The 19,118-nt window shown below is 46.1% G+C and overlaps 1 protein-coding gene across 1 annotated transcript in view; it reads left to right on the forward strand.

Annotated features, from left to right (window-relative positions):
• OTUD7A (OTU deubiquitinase 7A) overlaps nt 1–19,118 on the forward strand; it is a 193,775-nt gene that overhangs the window by 106,561 nt on the left and 68,096 nt on the right. Inside the window, exons 4-5 of the mRNA XM_010843400.1 lie at nt 5,692–5,874; nt 14,089–14,307. Of these exons, the coding sequence (XP_010841702.1) occupies nt 5,692–5,874; nt 14,089–14,307 (402 nt within the window). The remainder of the gene's footprint in view (nt 1–5,691; nt 5,875–14,088; nt 14,308–19,118) is intronic.

Consider the following 19,118-nt stretch of genomic DNA (forward strand, 5'->3'; position numbering starts at 1 on the left):
GGCTATATCATGGACACTGTCCTTATATTTCTTTATTATACTAGGGCAATCTTCTTGTGGCCTTTCAGTCTGTTAAGATCAAGTATTTATGTTAGAAATTCTCTGTTTTGAAAGGCTAAATCTGTGATTGCTTAGATTTCTCTCCTGAAACTGACATCTCCTCTGCTCCTTATTTTCCTCCCCTTTTCCCTGATTGGATACCCAGGATCACTAGATGATGGCTATCCCGTTTTTGTTTCTTCTTAATTAATCAAAGGATATTGTGGAGCTTGTATATTTTAAATTGTTTAATATGTACATTTGTGTGAATTAAGTTTCCACAGTGGTTAAGAATATGCCTGCCAATGCAGGAGACACAGGAGACACGGGTTTGATCTCTGGGTCAGGAAGATTCCCCTGGAGGAAGAAATGGCAACCCACTCCAGTGTTCTTGCCTGGAGAATCCCATGGACAGAGAGGCCTGGTGGGCTACACTCCATGGGGTCACAAAGAGTTGGACATGGCTGAGCACGCACACACACACACAATTTTTCTGAAATGATGAGATAAAGCATAATATACGGGCATGGTAGTATGTATTGTTTTAAATTTCTTTTTTTGAGAATCAGCCAAAAAGGGAATCACAAGCACCCAGATGTGGACCACAGTGTCTGTTCATGGCAATGTGATTTCACATGACAAATGCTTTCCTTATCTTGAAGTTTCATGAAATTTTATTACCATCGCATTTTAGCATACCATTTTGTTGAGTTTGCCTGATGATAAGGGAATAATAAATCACTTCCATATGATAAGAAAAATGCTCTCCCTTTTAATCATAGCTTTCTTGCTTTGAGCTCCAGTGGTGTATGTGTGGCATTCCTTTCACCTGTAGTCTCTGTCTCCCATTTCCTCCATAACCTTTTGTTTCTTTATTTCTGTCTCATTTTGTTCACTTTACTAATTTTCATTTTTCTGTTTTTTACTGTGGTAGCTGTACCTGTTTTCTCTCTGCTTCCTTATAATGGAACTTCATCTCTGAAATTATTTTAACTCTTTTTTTTCCTCTTTTCTCCCCTGAGTTTAGTCAGTTCCTGTTTCACAGCTTCCCATGGGCTCATACATTTCTGCTTCATTGTTTTCCTTAATGGATGTGATGCTTTAGTGCTAAATTAAAGCATACATACCCCTTCAAGAGACAAAATTAAATACAGTGTTTAACTTGAGATCAGACCCCGCTTGATGTTCCTGTTAAGACAAAAATCAAAATGAATTAGAAGTGTAAAACACAAGCACCTCACCAGTAGACTATGCTGGAAGGTGAAACCTGTACCTGCTGGTACCCAGTCACCTGCAGGTGACAAACACAAACCGAGGCAGCGCCCAGGAGGAAACATTTCTCAGGCAACTGCCTCCACCTCTCGAGGCTTCAAGTTGAGAAACTGCAGACAGTGATACTGTCCTACCAGAAATACTGACCTTGGAGCAATACTGCTGGAACATCTTTGGAAACTCAGGTCGGCTACAGGAGAAAAATGACTATTTCTAGCTGTGCAAATTGCTCTTGCAAATCAAATCAGGATTCTGCACGTAAAGAATCAGAGGGGAATATTGATTGGATAATTGACTAGCATCTGCCGTTGTTGAACATTTGGCCTGGAAACTTAGGATACAGACTGTAACTGGACCTATAGTTATTCCCATAGAGGTGGACTTAATCTTCAAAATGGGATATAAATTAATAGAAAAAAAAAAAAAAAAAAAGAAGAAAAATGGTGGGGGTGGGGGGAATCAGTGTGCTTTAAGGGCAGGGAAAGGTGAGGAGCCAGCAATGGGGACAGAGTGTTCAGTCATAGGACGCAGGGGCTGTTAGGATGTCATGTTGGACAGAGGCCTTCTGGTGTCTGCCTAGTGGCCTGGTGGCCTGCTAGTGTTCAGGGGATGGCCTGAGTGACACATGAATGAGAATTCTGTGTAGTACAGGGGAGTCTGTGGGGAGCAGAGAAAAGATCCAGCAGGTGAGAACACTGGCAAGGTGGGGATGGAGGGATCTGGAAGGAGGGAAAGTCCTGTTACTGAGTCATGATGGCACAGGAGAGGGCACAGGAGAGGGAGATTTCAAGGGTGGTCAGCGGCCAGGAGCCCTGACACCCACAACAAGGTCAGGTTCAAGGGAACTGTAGCCCCCAGAAGCTTAGGCTTTGATCAGGACAGACCTGGATTTGAATCTCAGTTCTGTCACTTGCAAGCTGGATTTCAACCGTAAGTGACAGAGGTTAGACTATTCATAATAAATGAAAGCTTGTTATGAATAGTCTTAACACCAAGAGCTGTCCGTGTGCTCAGAACTGTACAAATGCAGTCTCCTCGCCGCACTTACCCCTCCTTGGCACTTCCATTTGGTGCATTTTATTATCCCACTTGCACAGAAACATAACCTGAGGTTTCCCGTGTCACGGAAGTAGCCAGGGAGTGGGGCCAGACCCAAAGCCCGGGCTCTTTACTGCTCTGCGGAACCCTCCTCTAACAAGTGAGCTGGCTTCAGGGCTCATAGCCTGTGGCTGCCCCAGTCACCCAGCTGTGCATTCCGCCCGGCCTCAGCCCACTCCATCACTGTGGTGGTGCCACCATGGTGGGCCTCTGTGCCCTTTCACCTCATCTTCCCTCCGTGTGACATCTGTTGGGACTCTCCCAGACTGAAGAGCGGACAAGATGAAAGGGGATCTTGAAAGGTGTGCTCTCTGAGCACCAAACCCTACTCCTAGGCCATCAGGAGCCTGTCCCTCTCCACTATATTTTTTGTCTTTAGATACAGTCTGTATGACCCGCCAGTGTCAAGCCCATCCCTGGGGCATCCATCCCTGTCCACGTGTCTGTAAGTTACCACTTGCGTTCCTGGTTGTCCTGAGCAGCTGTCTTTGGAACTGTGCAGAGCTGGAAGCAGATCTCAGACCCCCTTAACTTCTGAGGACTCCATCTGCTGTCCATCGTGCTTGCTTCCCCTTCAGTGGCCTCATGGACCCTTTCCACGTGCATAGACACCGGGGTCCTGGATCCCTGAGGAATTCTGAATTCTTTAAAATCTTAAAGTCACGCACTTGGGGCTCATTTGGGAGCTGCGATTTGTGGACAGTGCTGCTCCCTCCATCTTCGCTCTCACCTCATACTTACTGGATCTCCATTTGCTAAGAGGTGTGGCCCAGGTTAGAACCAGGATGCTTGCCGGTGTTTAGCAAACTGGGCAGGAGTCCAGGGCAGTGATGGGAGAATACAATGGAGGCAAGAGCAAGTGGGAAAACTCAGCGAGTGAGAGGTCTCTGGGCAGGAGATCAGAGCGGACTGGCCTTTGCTGATGGCTGGACACGTGCTTCCCAGCATAACCCCAGCTGATCCTCTAGGCATGCAGGAGGAACATACCCTCACCCTGGAGCGCTGGTCCACAGAGGCTATGCATGATCTCTGGGATGCTGCCTTCATGCTCCAGCCTGATCACCTGTGATGGGAACATAGATCAGGGGCTCTGGAAGGATCTCCTGTCAGGCATGGGTAGTAACAGCAGGACACACTCTTTCCCAAGGGTGGAGAAGCACAGTTGGCTGGCTCCTGGGAGCAGGAGCTGGGGTGGGGCACAGCTCTGCTAGGACCAGGTCTTGTGTACAGGACAGCCCTGCAGGAAGGTGCAGTCAGTGGGAAGATGAGATTGGAGGGTTCGCATGCACTATGGTGCAGCAACCTTCTAAGCCTCACTTCCTGTTTGTGAGGAGCCAGAACAATTCCTGCTCCCCGTGGCGCTGTGGGATGATGAAATTCCTGGCTCGCTCAGTGCTCCACGCGGGCTGTTTGCCTCACAGCCAGTATTTGTGGGGCTGGTGCCATTGCTAATACATGCGCCCATATTAACGTGTCTGCATTCCATGATAAGGTTGCGTTCTCAGTGTCTCTCCTCCACCTCCCCTCTCCCTGCCCTTTCTCCCCAACAGTTTCAGCCCTCCTGGGACATTTGCTACCCTTGGCCCTGCTTTAGAGCGAGGTGCCCACCCAGGTCATCGCCCCTGCTAAGGAATAATGTCCCTAAAGGCAGAGCCTGTCCTGCCCTCGGTAGACCACACCCTGGAGCACAGATGCCCATTTGATAGACACAAGCACTTAGACTTGAAACTGCATTTGCGATCACGCAGGCAATATGTGTACACTGTGATTGGTAGTTGTATGTAAGAGTGAAAGAGAGTGCTTTTATTTCTGCTTCAACTGGTTTCTGTGACACAACTACCAAATGGTAATGGGGCTGCCTTCCGCAAAGGACCCCTACCTGTCACCACTTACAAAAACACCCCCAGACCTTGCTGAGGTTCAGCTGAATAACCTGAATGATTTCGTTTGCTTTTCTTCCCCACTGAGATATGCAAAGATGCTTCTGTTGTGTCTTTGTTACCTGACTGTGAAAGAAAAAAATTGGATTAAATTGTAAATGATTGTATGATAGAATTTAAACATTTTCTGATTGATAGTATCAAGTCTGTGGCAGGAAAAATAAATTAGAAAGACCAGAGGAAGATGTTCAGATATTATTTTAGACATTCAAAGCCTCGTTCTGTTGTCTGTACCACTTAATTAGTCAATATAGTAAATACCTGCATTTTGAAGTTAGTTGGGAGAAGATAAGATTTTATTTGCTTTTTAAAACTAGAGCTAAGCTTTTAATTCTTTGCCTTTAAAAAGTACATGGTTGCCTAATGGAGTCGGATGCAATGTGCGCTACCTCCTTCCTTCCATTGCAAGTCCACCAAATCTCAGAGTCAGGGATCAGAGCTCCCACTCTGAGTCCAGACCTCATCAGCTTCCCCTCGTGCTGTGAACCCCCAGCACCCATCCCCACCAAGTGTGCCCAAGGCGGGCAGAGCTGTCTTGCCTGGTGCCCCACCCAGTTCATCACCTGAGCTCTGAGGTGGCCTCCCACCAAAGCTCCCACTCAGCGAGCACCCCCCACCCCGAGCCTCTGCCCTCTCCAAACTAAGCTTCAAGGCAGCACTAAAATACTGAGTGAGAGCCCAAAGAAAAGGTGGAAATTCTTTTTGTTTACTTTTTCTTCCTCTGTGCTTTGCTTCCCTCGGAAAATAAGCTCTGCAACTAGGTTTTCAGAGGCATGGAAGGTTCTGCAGGGTCTATGAATCTAAGGCCAGGATAGTAGGTACGTCATGTACCTCAGAGGGACCTCAGGCATGGGTGAGAAATTCTGCTTTTAGAGTACACATCCGACCATTTTACTCCTTCGAAAAATGAGAACTAAAACTACAAGGGCCTACTGTATAGCACAGGCAACTATATTCAATATCTGGTAATAACCTATAATGGAAAGGAGTCTGAAAAAGAATAGGCCTATATCTGTGCAGGTATAACAGCCTCTTTGCTCTATACCTGAAACACTGTAAATCAACTATGCTTCAGGTTTTTGGTTTTTTTTTTTTTGAAAAGGGTAATGAAAATGTTCTGGGATTGTGTAATGTGGATAGTCGCACAACTCTGTGACTATACTAAAAACCATTGAGTGAAAAACCAAAAAAGGAAAAGCACTTTTTAAAAAAACAAGAACTCCTGGTGGGGAGTTTGAGTGAACAGGTGCTAACAGAGACCCTTCTTTGCAAGGTTCTTTCCTAACATGAGACCATTATTCATGCATCAGTATTGTAATCTCTTGTCATTTCTCATCTCCAGGCAAAAACTGGGACCTCACGGCCGCTCTCAGTGACTATGAGCAGCTCCGACAGGTGCACACAGCCAACCTGCCACCTGTGTTCAACGAGGGCAGGTGCCCCAAACAGCCTGAGCGAGAGCCACCCCCTCCCGGGCACACGGCCGAGCGGCCCTGCCTGCCCAGGCAGGACGACATCGCCCAAGGTACCTGCTGCGGGGCCCGCCAGGCGCCAGCTTCCTGGTCCAGCGTGGTTTACAAGGGGGCTGGGGCAGGGGTGCACAGAAGGGTGAGGTCATCGCCTTTCCCAGCTGCAGGCACATGGGGCTCTTCAGGCACCACGCCTCACCCTGTCGCTTACAGCTTCCACTCCTGCCTCAGGGGCAAGGAGAGTGAGTCCACTTCTCTGGGATCCCCCATTCTTCCCGGAGTTCTGGTTTTCCCAAACCGGACGTCTCTCACCCTTGCAAAACTATTTCCTAAGCGGCGTAGCCTCCAAACCTGTTCAACACTGATGTTCATTCTCCCGTGCGTTTCATTTTCCATGTCTTAATTACGAAAGTGGGAAAATTTCATTGTGACAAAGATATATAAAGGAAACCTGAGAGTTTTCTTCTCCACATCTTCCAAACCTCCCGGAGATGAACCAGTGCCCCATCCTATTCTGCTCCTTCTGCTCCTTCTTACTTTGCTTGTTGGGAATGCAAACACACCCGAGTCGGATGCACGTACTGCTCTTGGCAGAGTGCTGGTTTCCTTGAGCAGTAAGTCACGATCGTACTCTCTTCAGAGTTTACACCATAGTATACGATTTTTCTAAACCATGTCTCTTCATGGTGATTCTGTCTTTTCTTAGATGTTGTTGTTAGTGGTGGTTTTTTGACACTACAGGCGCTGCTATAATAAACTTTATACCATAACTTGTACGTCCTGGTGCTTTTATTTCTATCGGTGGGCATTTCCAAGGTGGATTTGCTGTACCAACACATATGTTTTTTTGTTTAATAACTTCAGGACTTGGTTCCCAAACACATTTCCGTTCACCATGTATGAAAACTGGGTGTTCCCTTCATTTTGCCAGGACTGGGCGTTCTCATGATGGTTTTACTACTTTGTTTTTCTACTTGGCAGGGTAAAAAATAGTTTCATCTTGTCATTTGCTTGTTAGCCAGTTGGATTTCCTCCTCTGTGATATACTTATTCACGTACTTTGCCCGTTTTTATATTATTTTGTTTGCGTTCTTCTTATCAATTTGTAGCATTCTTTATAACGAAGACTAAACTACAAATATATTTTGCGTATATATGTATATACACATATATATACATCCCACAGTATTATTTGCTTTATCACTATTCACAGAAAATTCTGCCTTACAAAATGTTTGTATTACTATACATTCATGACTAATGGGTAACCTCTCCCTTTCTTTAGAAATTCTCCTGAAATTCAAAGTTACTGACATGTTTTATTGTATTTGTTTTTTAAATGTTGTTCTTAGGTCTTATAAGCAATTTGAAATTTTTATAAATAATAGCTAAGAATCTAGTTTTGCTTCTCTGGATTGAGAATGAGATAGTCTAGCATATCTATTCAGTAAAGCATCCCTTTCCCACTGAACTAACACGCCAACTTGGCTGTACATTAACGTAGAAAAAATGTATTTGGCTCTGTTTCTGGAGTCTGTGACCACCCAGCCTGCTATACTTGACTCTTACAGCTTCGTATAGTATCACTCTGCAAAGGCTAGTTCCTTTATTGCCGCTCTTTTTCAAAACTTTTTCACTATTTTTGGATATTTATTCTACCATATTAATCTTAAAATTGGAATACCGATTGGAAGTAGATTGGGTTTTTATTTTATTTCAGGGATAATTAGCATATGGTAATACTGCTTTTCCACTCAAGAATATTGCATATACCACTCCATTTATTCACATTCTGTTAAGAGTTTAGGCACAGAGAAAAGCAATTTATTTTTTATCCAGTCATGTCATAAATTCTCTTATTAATACTAGTTGTTCTCAGAGAGTCTCTTGCATTTTCTACATATACAGTCATAAGATCTGAAATGACTTAATACTCCTCTTAATGTTTACACAATGGATTCTAATTCTCCTATGGCCTTAGGTCAGCCTTCCCATGCTGTTGAGTCATTGCTGTCTGTTTCTGTTAGCTCAACCTGATTATTCAGGCTATATTGGAAACTCTATCTTGGATTATTGTCCTATGCTTACTTACTCTGTTGTCCAGAAAAGCCAAGTTTGAGTTAGAAAGTTTAATGCTCATTATCTGTTTCTTCTCTTAGCTTTTCTTCTCTTTCCACTACTGAGCTGTATTTGTGGGTGCGTATGCATTCATAATTGTGAGGTCATCTGGCTCTAATGTGCTTTTTAACAATATATAGAGTATCTCTATGTCCCATATAATTTTTATCTTTAAATCTGTTTTAGTTGACATTAAGCCCTCTTCCCTGCCTTTCTCTTGGTTCATATTTGCCTGGAATAACATTTTTTCGACCTTTCTTTATCCTTGTATATCAAATATAATTCTTACAAGTAATTTATCATCAAGTATCACTCTATTATTCAATCCAAGTGTCTGTCTTTTAAGCAGTGAATTTAATCTACTTATTTTATTTGTATTATTGTCCTATCTGTGCTTCTTTATGTTGCATGTTTTATTTGCCATGCTTTCTTTGTATGTGTTTTTCTCCTTTTCTGTCTTTTCTGGCTAAGTAAATTTTTCAACTAGTTTGAAAGTTATATATTCTCCTTCATGTTAAAGTTACCTCTGTCCTATTAAAACCTATATTTAGGTTTTATCTCTATTAATTGTTAGAACTTATCAGCAGCCATATTTCACCCTGTTTTTATCTTTTCCCTTCCTACCTCCATGTACCCTCAATTATATTTAGGTTCTTTTTATTGCTTGTTTAGACAACAGTCAACTTCTTTATTTACTTACATTTATCTTTTGCTAAAAGAATACTTTTCCAAAGACTTTTCTAAAAAAAATTTTGCCTGATCAGTCTCCTAAGGCCATCAGAACCTAAAGATGTTTACATGATGTACTTAAATTTTCGTTTGGTGGAATAACAATCTGGGTCCAAATTATTTTCCTTTAAAACCATTCCCCTCCTCCATTGTCCTCTTGCATCTCATTTTCATGTCTTCTAAGAGATTCCCTTGACTTGCTCTTCTAACATCCTAATTTAGATGTTAGATGCTCTTCTAACATCCTAATTTAACATCTTCACGTGAACCATTCTGTTGATCAGCATTTCTCATTCCAAATTTGCGCTTTCTCATTATTTTTATTATTTCACATCGTAATATTCCATCTCTTTGAACATATCTACTAAGTGTATTTTAAAACCTTGTTCTCCTGACGCGTTCCAGCCCAAGTACTTTGTGAACTTCCTATAACCATGTTCTCACTGCTGAGCTGTTTCCTAAGTTTTGCCTGTGAGCACACAGTACCTTGCAGTTACCAGCCATCTTAGCTCGTGGTATCGGGGGAAGAAGACAAAGGCGTGGGCTCTGTTTTGTGTTCCTCTGAATGAGAGCATGGAGGGAAGTGCACTCAAAGTGGCTAGCTCTGAATGCTTTAATATGGGCTCAAAATGTTCTCCACTGGCTCTCTTTGCCACAGTTGGCTTTCCTGCTTAGGGAACCTCTCAGCTCCTCTGTTCTAGAAATTACTCATTTGCAGGAGCTTCTACTTTCTGTTGTAACTGTCAGCTCACGGGGAGTATAGGAGAAAAGAAAGAAGGCTTGGGGCCAGCCCACCTGTTCATGTTGTGGTTGGTGCCCAGTTCCACGAGATTTGCCCTGATGCTTCTCCAGTGGCTTTGGCCATGGCAGTGGCTGGCCTGCATTGTGGTGATGGTGGTTCAGGCAGTTACCCCCACAGGGCTGGCTGGGGGGAGGAAAAGCACAGCCAGAACACCCGCCCTCAGCCCTCACCCATGGAACCCAGCCCATTCCCACGCATCTACTCCTGTGGGCCCCCTGGGTGGGTTAGGAAGAGGGTATTGAGGTGTGGTCACTGACTTGGCCGTCTTGTTATCCCGTTCTTAAATTCTCCTTCATCCTGCCCTTAGATCTGACCTCTTCTAATCATTTAGCTTGGCCTTTCTGTGACTGTGTGCTCCTTCAGCACCTTACCGGACAGCCTCCCAGCATCTCTCCTGCAGTGGAAATCCAGAGAGCTGACAACTTGGCAGTTCCTGCTCTTTCTGAGCAGCAAACAATCTAACCCATTATCTTATCCTTCCAAGGAAGGGGCTAGAAGGATCCTTCTCTCTGTTTTCAGACAGATTAGCAGAATCAGGGCCTTATACGGATACTCACCACTATCTTATTGTTATCAGTAAAAAAAAAAAACAAAAACAGAAGTCTATCATAACATAATTTCATTAACTGAGCCTTGTGAACAAACATATGTATTTTTATTTATTTATTTAATTTTGGATGTGCTGGGTCTTCATTGCTGAGTGGGCTTTCTCTGGCTGTGGCGAGCAGGCTTCTCACTGTGGTAGCTTCTCTTGTTGCAGAGCACAGGCTCCATGGCATGTGGGCTTCAGTAGTTGTGGGCTCACTAGTTATGGCACACAAGCTTAGCTGGCCTGAAGCATGTGGAATCTTCCCAAACCAGGGATCAAACCAGCATCTCCTGCATTGCAAGGTGGCTTCTTAACCACTGGACCACCAAGGATGCCCTATATTTTTAACAAGTGTAAATTGTAGTTTCTGAATTAGATCTATATATATCCTTTAATTGAATTCTTCCTGAAATCACAGTCTCCTAAAATGGAAGATCAAGCCCTCCACATTCTAAATCAACAACAATAACTCATGAACCACATCTGGCCACTGCCTGTTTTTTCAGTAAAGTTTTATTGGAACCCATTGTTTATTCACTGTCTATGGCTGCTTTCATGCTGCAAAGACGGAATTGAGTAGTTGTGACTGAGAATTGTATGGCCCACAAAGCCTAAAATATCATCACCACAATGTGGGTTCATGTTACCTTGGGTGTTCAAGCAAACTGTTGGGTCTTGAAGGATGGGGCAGTTCCTCTTTTCCCAGATTCCAGATTTAGAAAAGTTGGCTTCCCTGGTGGCGCAGACGGTAGAGTCTGCCTGCAGTGCAGGAGACCCGAGTTCGATCCCTGGGTCAGGAAGATTTTTGTCTACCTGCTTTAAAATGTACCCAGGACTTGTTTTAATCAGATATGATGAGACACACAGACAGGGACACGACTGTCCTAGAAGAAGAGGTTCTTATACTCACGGTTCCCTGGACACAGGAGACATGGCACACCCTGTAGGGTCACACGGTGAAGCACCAGGGTTGGTCAGAAGGCAGAAGGGACGGAGGAGAACAAGGGCAGCAGCCTGCATTGTGTTCCAGTGGGAAAGACAAGGCAGGGTAAACAGACTTAGGATTGGCTGGCGTGAGTAACTTCAGCAGCTCTTGGCGGGCATAGGGGCCATCTCTTGTTGTCTGGCACCTGGCCCAGGGGTAACTAGGGCAGTGGCATGGCCTGCAGGTGTGAGCCAGATGGAGGAGGTGATCCACAGTATGGGCTCTGAGTTGGTTTGTCCTGGGTGAGTCCTAAGAATCTAAGTATCTAAGAATTGGATAATTCCGTAGGGAAATTCTCTCCCCATTCAGAGAGGCCCCAGATGCCAGAGCCTCCAGAATACAGAAAATAAGAAAACAGACTTAATACACATCCCCTGACCTAAATCATAGATAGCTTTTTGTTAGTGTGGGTTTTTTAATTTCATTATTTAATTTATTTTTATTGAAATACAGCTGATTCATAATGTGTTAATTTCTGCTATACAGCAAAGTAATTCAGTTATACGTTTGTATACATTCTTTTTACATTCTTTTCCTCTGTGGTTCATCACAGGATATTGAAGATAGTCCCTTATACTATACTAAATCATAAGTGCTTGGGCTGGCTTTGTCAAGGGTCGGAAAATTCTGTATATTCCCTCCATATTTTTTTTAATCTCTCTGTATTTCTCTGGGGCATAACTTTGAACATGGTAATTCCTGTTTTATTTTATTTATACTTCCAAAAGAAGAATTGCTGAATTCATGTTTAAAGAATCCATTTGTGAGTGTATGTGCGTGTGAGTGTGTGTGTGTGTCTGTGTGATTATGTATGTGCATTCATGGAGGTGGTGGTTGGAAGGAGTTAGAATTCGGAGCATCTGTTTCTTGTTATGTGATCTTTAACGTAATTCACTTTTAGTTCAAAAGGACTTTTCCCCTCAGATTCCAAATATTAATATTTGGAGTGGCTTAATAGCATCAATTTATACTATGAGTCACAGCGTTTCCAAGGTCCTCATCAGTTGGCAATAGATGCTGATTGATAAGCCATGAAGACGTGTGGATGACCTTGCCCAGCACCTTGCCTCTGCTGAGAGCAATGTGGGTTCATGTTACCTTGGGTGTTCAAGCAAACTGTTGGGTCCTGAAGGATGGGGCAGTTCCTCTTTTCCCAGATTCCAGAAAGGTAGCTCGTGGCAAGAAATGTGTCCTCAGCAAGGTCTGTGAGGGGCAGAGAGGCATGGGGTCTCCTCTGCCCCTGCCCTGGGGGACAGGACAACCAACTGGCCCATGTGCTCCCTGGCTCCTCTTCCTCATGGCCTGTGTGGTCTGATCTCTCTTCTTGTCCTTCTTCAAAATACAACATACTTTAATCGTCTTGAATTCATCTCAGAATGAAATTGAAGGTGAATCAGAACTATCTGTTTTGAAATACTCTGTCTCTGAGACTTATCATGGAAATATATGAGGCCTCTGAGAATTAAATTTGAGCTTAAAATTAACTTATACCAGGTCAAAGGCCTCTTGTTTTTCATCTGCTTTAGCAAAATTACTTCAATGGCAGTGCTGTCAACTACTCTTGCTTGTGGGGGAACAGAGCTTCCCTTCTTGATGAAGGCATGGGCATGGGCTTCCTGCCAGCACAGCAGGGGCAGAAGCACGGCTCAGAGAGACATCAGCAGAGCACAGAAGCTGACCGATGAGTAGGCTAATGTGAGTGGGAGTCCATTCAACTTAAGTGGCCACAGGAACTAATGAGTCTACCACAGGTAGAAAAGATTAGAAAATATTCATTGAAATGCCGGTCTGAATTTTGTTTTCTGGGTAAAATTAAAAGAGGACTAGTCCCTTGTTAACGGAGAAGGCAATGGCACCCCACTCCAGTACTCTTGCGTGGAAAATCCCATGGGCGGAGGATCCTGGTAGGCTGCAGTCCATGGGCTCGCGAAGAGTCGGACACGACTCAGAGACTTCACGTTCACTTTTCACTTTCATGCATTGGAGAAGGAAATGGCAACCCACTCCAGTGTTCTTGCCTGGAGAATCCCAGGGACGGGGGAGCCTGGTGGGCTGCTGTCTATGGGGTCGCACAGAGTCGGACACTACTGAAGTGACTTAGCAGCAGCAGCAGCAGTCCCTTATTAAAAGAATTCTTCATCATTACAAATATTGATTGTAAAACTGAAAACTTATTCCTAATATCACACATTTAAGAATTCTTTAGCTATTAAGCACAGAGCTTTAAAAAATAAGCATGTTTTTTAAAATATGACTTCTTGATGGTGGCATTTAAATCAGATGATTGACTTCCTAATAAAGTAACAGTTGTATTTTAGAGAAATTCTACAGTGCATTTCTCATCCCTTGCTGGAAAGCTTAGGCAAAATAAAAATTTTTAAGATTGCCATGACAACAGAAAATCCAGACAGAATAGAGGCACGCAATGGCTTAATATTTGTGTCCTGGGAATCTTCCTGCAGGGTGTGTTTATAAGAGTAACTGTAATAGAGGTGACCTATCTTAAAATCCAAGCCACTGTGGAGGAAGCCCCATGGATTGCTTCTCACTTTAAAAAGGCAAAAGCATAAAAGCAAAGGAAGCCCCCTGTGTAGAATGTCATGCCTCGAGAGCTCTGCTGGACTGAGTTCCATGTAACTTCAGACCCAGGAAGCGAGGCTGCTGATCTTTACGGACGCTGAGGAACGTTTGTGTGGTGGACTTGCCCTTTGTCTCCTTCTAAGTGGTTTCCTGACTAAGGGCCGTGTGCCAGGTGGTGGTGATGTCAACCCAGCATGAAGGAGGCCTGCTGAGAACACTGGGAGGCCAGCAGGGCTGGGGAGGGAGAGGTAATGGGTGTGCAGGTGTCCATGGGTGTGCCTCTGCGTGTGTGGCAAGTGTGTACATGTGTGTGTGTCCATGTGTGCTGCATGAGTGTGCCATGTGTGTTTACATGTGCATATGCATCCTGTGTGCTCCTGTGCACACATGTGGGATGTGTCATGTGGGCTAGTGTGCACGCCCATAGAGCCCCCCTCACTCAACCCCCCTCACTTTCCCCCACGCAGAGAAGCGGCTCTCGAGGGGGATCTCCCACGCCAGCTCGGCCATCGTGTCCTTGGCGCGGTCCCACGTGGCGAGCGAGTGCAGCAGCGAGCAGTTCCCACTGGAGATGCCCATCTACACGTTCCAGCTTCCGGACCTGAGTGTGTACAGCGAGGACTTCCGGAGCTTCGTGGAACGAGACTTGATCGAACAGGCGACCATGGTGGCCCTGGAGCAGGCAGGTGAGTTCCCCCCCATTCAGGCCCCCCTGGTCGGGAGGAGGGGGCGGGGGCAAGAGGGATGTGCGGTCCAGCTCCACCCTCTGTCGACTTGGGTGCCTGCAGGCCCTGCCCAGCTCTGCCTGGAGCCACTGGTGTGGGGTGAGGAGCACGTGGTGCTCAGATCTCCTGAGAGTTCTCTTTGTTCCTAATCCAGCCTGGCCAGGTCAGGTCCCCCCAAAAAGAACCCCAAGCTGTTTTGCCCTAACTTCTCTCCTTTCCCATCCAACTGCAATGGCCCAATTGGGTCCTGAATGAAAGACCCTATGCTTGGAGAAAAATAGTAGACCCTGGCACTTCCTGTGGACACAGACAAGTTCATGGCCTCTCTCAGCCTCAGTTTTCCCCTCTGCAAAGACCTGAAAAGGATGGATGCCGGCCTGGTGAGGTTGAGCATTAGACAGCACGGTGCCCTGTGGAACTGTTCCTGCCCTCCCCCACCCACACCTGCACCCCCAGCTCCAGGTTAAGGAAGCATACAGCCTGACTTTGGTTTCCTGCTCTCCTTACTGTTTCTCTGACATCCCGATGAGGACAAGATTTAGGGAGTAAACCAAACTTGTCTTCTTTGGAGTTTCTAAGAATAAACTAATTAGTTCCAAACAAATTCTGAAACAGACCTTGGTTCTTTCTGAGACAGGCAGCCTCTGTCTCACTCATGATCATTTGCACTATAAATCTTTGCATAGTCACATGTTTGGGGCTTCTCAGATATGCGTGAAGAGGATCCTGTGCCCTTCTCAGGCCCCTGTGCATCCTCCATAGGGCCACTAAATCCCCAAAGATGAAGAGGGGCTGGTGGTGAGTGGGGCCTTACTTGTGCTGGGCAGGCTGGCAGCCAGGTCTCAGCCCAGGACTTGGAAGCCTCACCCTGGGGGTATTTGGCTTAATAACAGGATCCACATTCCCGATAACTGTGTTGGATCTGATGTTGTGACTGTTTTCTCCATTGCTGCACAGCTGCCAAAAGCAGCTCAGAGACCAACTGCCACTCCTGGTTCTGTCTTACCTCCAGGTCTTCTCTCTGGATTAGCCACAGTAGCTCAGATGGTAAAGAATATGCCCACAGTGCCAGAGACCTGAGTTCAATCCCTGAGTGAGGAAGGTCCTCTGGAAGAGGAAATGGCAACCCTCTCCAGTATTCTTGCCTGGAGAATTCCATGGACAGAGAAGCCTAGAAGGCGACAATCTACATAAGGCTAGTCCATGGGGTCGCAAAGAGTCGGACACGACTGAACAACTAACACTAAAGCCCTCTCTCTAGAGGCTGGCTATTTCAACAATGCCTCTATGTGGTAGTTTAAACCTAATATTCACTAGTCACAGGGAAGGGAAAATTGGTATAAGTTACAAAGGAAAAAAATTCATGAACTAATTTCTCTTGAAGGCTATGGTAGCCAAGTGCTTGACAAAGTTCAGCCTCGAGCATGGTCAGTAGCACTGATAATTGCTGCCTCATTTAAAGCCCCAGTCCCGGTAAAGGGCATGGAGTCTACCATACCAGCCTTCTCCTCCAGCCTTATCATGCTCAGCAAGAGCTTTTGCTCTTTTGGAAGGTCTTTTCTGTTATTTTTTTGCCATGGATCACATATTAATTTTTACTTACATTTTACCTTCCAACCCAGCATTTTTAAAGGGGCACTGCTTGACTCTTTGCAAATGTTCACTCTCTGATGACGAGTCAGCTGGCTTGTTTTGCATTTTGGGTTTTCCTCTGACCTGGGTGCACTTGGATGCCTCCTTTCACCTTTCTCTTCAGCCTCTCCTGCCTGTAAAAACCTTGAGCCTCTGCTCCTTCAAATGGCTCTTGGGAAGTTGTTTGTTCTCCCATTAATCTGTCGGTGTCAACCTACCAACACCCTTGTTGGTGTCATGGAAGCAGCCAGCAAAGCATATGGCGTGTGTGTTTTGTGACTCACTCTTGATTTTCAGGGGCTGCAGACAGCACCCCATCAGTGCTGAAGGAGGCCTTTGGAGGCTGGCCAGTGCCCCAGCCTTCAGGATCAGGACCACGATCCCAGGCAGGGAGAGTCTGAACATCAGGGTTCTGCCGAGAACAGGGAGATGAGGACTGGAAAATAGTGGAGGGTAGAACAAATGTGCATTCCTCTCTGCCCCCCTGCCTACCATCCATCGGCTTCTCTGTACTTCTCTTTAAGCCGTAGACTGATCATCCTTCAGGCCTTTTCTGTGCCTGGATCCTGGTGGGAATCTGGCTGAGGCCCAGGAGTCCCGCCCAGCCCCCCACCTCAGCTGGGTGAGGAGCCGGGGAGCTGGGAGACAGCCTCGGCTTCGTCCCTCGGGCCCTGCTGTCACTCTCCATAGGGCAGACAGAGCTCCGCTGAGGAACAGTGGGGAGAAAGCTGCTTGACATGGCCACATGTAGCGCGTCAGTTCCCTTGTCCAATAATTTAGTGTTCAGATCACTGTGAACCAACCATTGATAAGCAGTATAATTTACTGGGTTTATGGGAGCTGGAAATATGGATCTCAAAAAAATTTTAGTGAAAAAAATCTGCTTATTCAAGACTTAATACAAGTCGTGTTTGGAAGGAAATATAAACTCTGTCTCAGGGCCTCAGGGTGGGGGACTTTTCTCCCTCCCTGGGGGCTCATGTGATCCAGACCCATACTCCAGCTCCATTCCCTCCAAGCCCAGCACAGAGCAGGCATCCAGAGTGGCCCCCCAGCTCCACAAGGCACGCAGGCAGCCCCACCTGTTTGAGGAGCCTCTGTTTCGAGTGGCGAAGCTTCACCTCCCGCAGAACCCACAGGAGAGGGAGTGCCATTCTCTGCAGGCCTTAAAATCCCGGAAGACATGACCCACTCCAGCCCCATGACAGGAGGGGACGACAGGAGGGCCAGGTCTTCAGGACATAAAGCCACTGACCCCCTGAGAGAGGAAAGGAGATGCCTCACGTTCTTCATTTAGCCTGAGAATTCAATAAAGTATTCGTCTCTCAACCGGGTTATCCTACTGAGTTCACCCTTAAGAAGACCCGGAGATCACGAGTCTCTCGGTTTGGAAAGTAACGTCTGCCGCCCCTGCCCCTTTTGGACGCCCCTGAATGGGATGAGATGGCATGATGCTTCAGCGAGTATGTGAGTCCGAAGGCAGAGACATGCCTGCGTCACTGCACACAGTGACTGCACACACAGGATGCTGAGGTCTAGACGTCAGGAAAAGTGGGGACGTCTCTGAGCTGTGGTGTTGAGTCTGTCTCCACAGGAGGAGGGTGGGATTGGAGTGAATCTGACAGAGAAGTTCTAACATGTGCAGGTTTTTGAAGGCCTCGTGACTCAGCCCAGCCCTGCCAGGTCAGCTGGAGCCTCACTTCCTTCCATCTTAATGTAGGAGATAAGACAACTGCCAAAACTGCACCCACAGCAAGCCTGAATTGCAGTCCCACAGACACCCCGTCCAAGTGCTGGAAATCCCATCATTATGAACCACGCAGGTGAAGTTGTTTCCCTCATGGAGATGAGGTTCTAGTGGGGAAGAAAGATGATAAGGCAGACCATCAGTATGGCACAAGACCATGCCGTAGGCACTCCGAGGTGAAGGGAGGGTGCCCACGGCAGGGTTCTTGAGGGCAAGGAGGAATGAGCCACGGGACACACTCAAAGCCTTGGCTCATTAAGGAAGGTGGAATATGGGAGCAGATGGAATGAAGGCTAGAGGGGTTGGAAAGGAAGGTGATAAAATGGCAGCCAGGGGCCAGGAAGCACTCCTGAGCCTCAGGGTTAACTGTAGGGAGGTTGTGCAGCCCCAGGAGGGCTTTAAGAAGGGGTGATGACATGTTTGTATTCACACTGACATGTCCTGGCTGTTCTTTTGAGAGTGGACTCTGCAGAGGAAAGTGGAGCAGGAAGAGCAGCAGATAGCCCAGAGCCTTGGGGGTGGCAGTGGAGGTGGTAGGAAATAGCTAGATGTGAACCAGGATCTGTTTTGAGGAAGGTCCTACAGGTCTCACTGATGGACTGGATGGGGCAATAGCAGAAAAAGAGTCAGCATGAGCCTGCTTGATGGTGGGTAGATGGTGGTGCCATGTGGAGACACAGACCCCTGGAAGAGGGGTTGGCGGTGACGTAGAAGCAAAGTCTCAAATCCTATTGAGACTTGGAAAGTTGGCATCTGGTTGAACATGTGAGCCTGGAGTTCAGGAGCAGTCTGAGCTAAAGAAGCAGATGTGGGAGTTAGTGTGGGATGAAATCCAAGGGAGGGGATTCACTCATCGTAGGGACCTCCCACCGCGCCCCTAACAGCCCTGTGCACTGTTGGGTACCAGCTGGATGAGGAAGTCTGGAGCATGGGTGAAACATAACAGAGACAGAACAGGAATGAATCCTCACAGTCCCCTTGGAGGAAATCTCAGAAGCATTTGCAGAGCACAATGATGCCCTGAGAAAGTGATTCAATGGCCCTAGGGGTATGTGGTGGCTGCAGAAGGGCTGCGATATTAAAGAGGATCACAGGGCAAGAATGAACTCGCCTTTCTCATAGAAATTGTCTCGTTATGCTTTTTTTCATCCAAGTGTTTTCGTGGGTGACAAGCAAAATGACATCTTATTTTCAGCTCTGGTAACCATCTGTTCATCAGGCACTCTGTCTATCAGATCTAGTCCCTTAAATCTATTTCTCACTTCCACTGTAACTTACATGCAGAGTACATCATGAGAAACACTGGGCTGGAGGAAGCACAAGCTGGAATCAAGATTGCTGGGAGGAATATCAATAACCTCAGATATGCAGATGACACCACCCTTATGGCAGA

This window comes from Bison bison, unplaced genomic scaffold (genome assembly GCF_000754665.1).
Source record: "Bison bison bison isolate TAMUID 2011002044 unplaced genomic scaffold, Bison_UMD1.0 scf7180017864181, whole genome shotgun sequence".
Classification (NCBI taxonomy): Eukaryota; Metazoa; Chordata; class Mammalia; order Artiodactyla; family Bovidae; genus Bison; species Bison bison.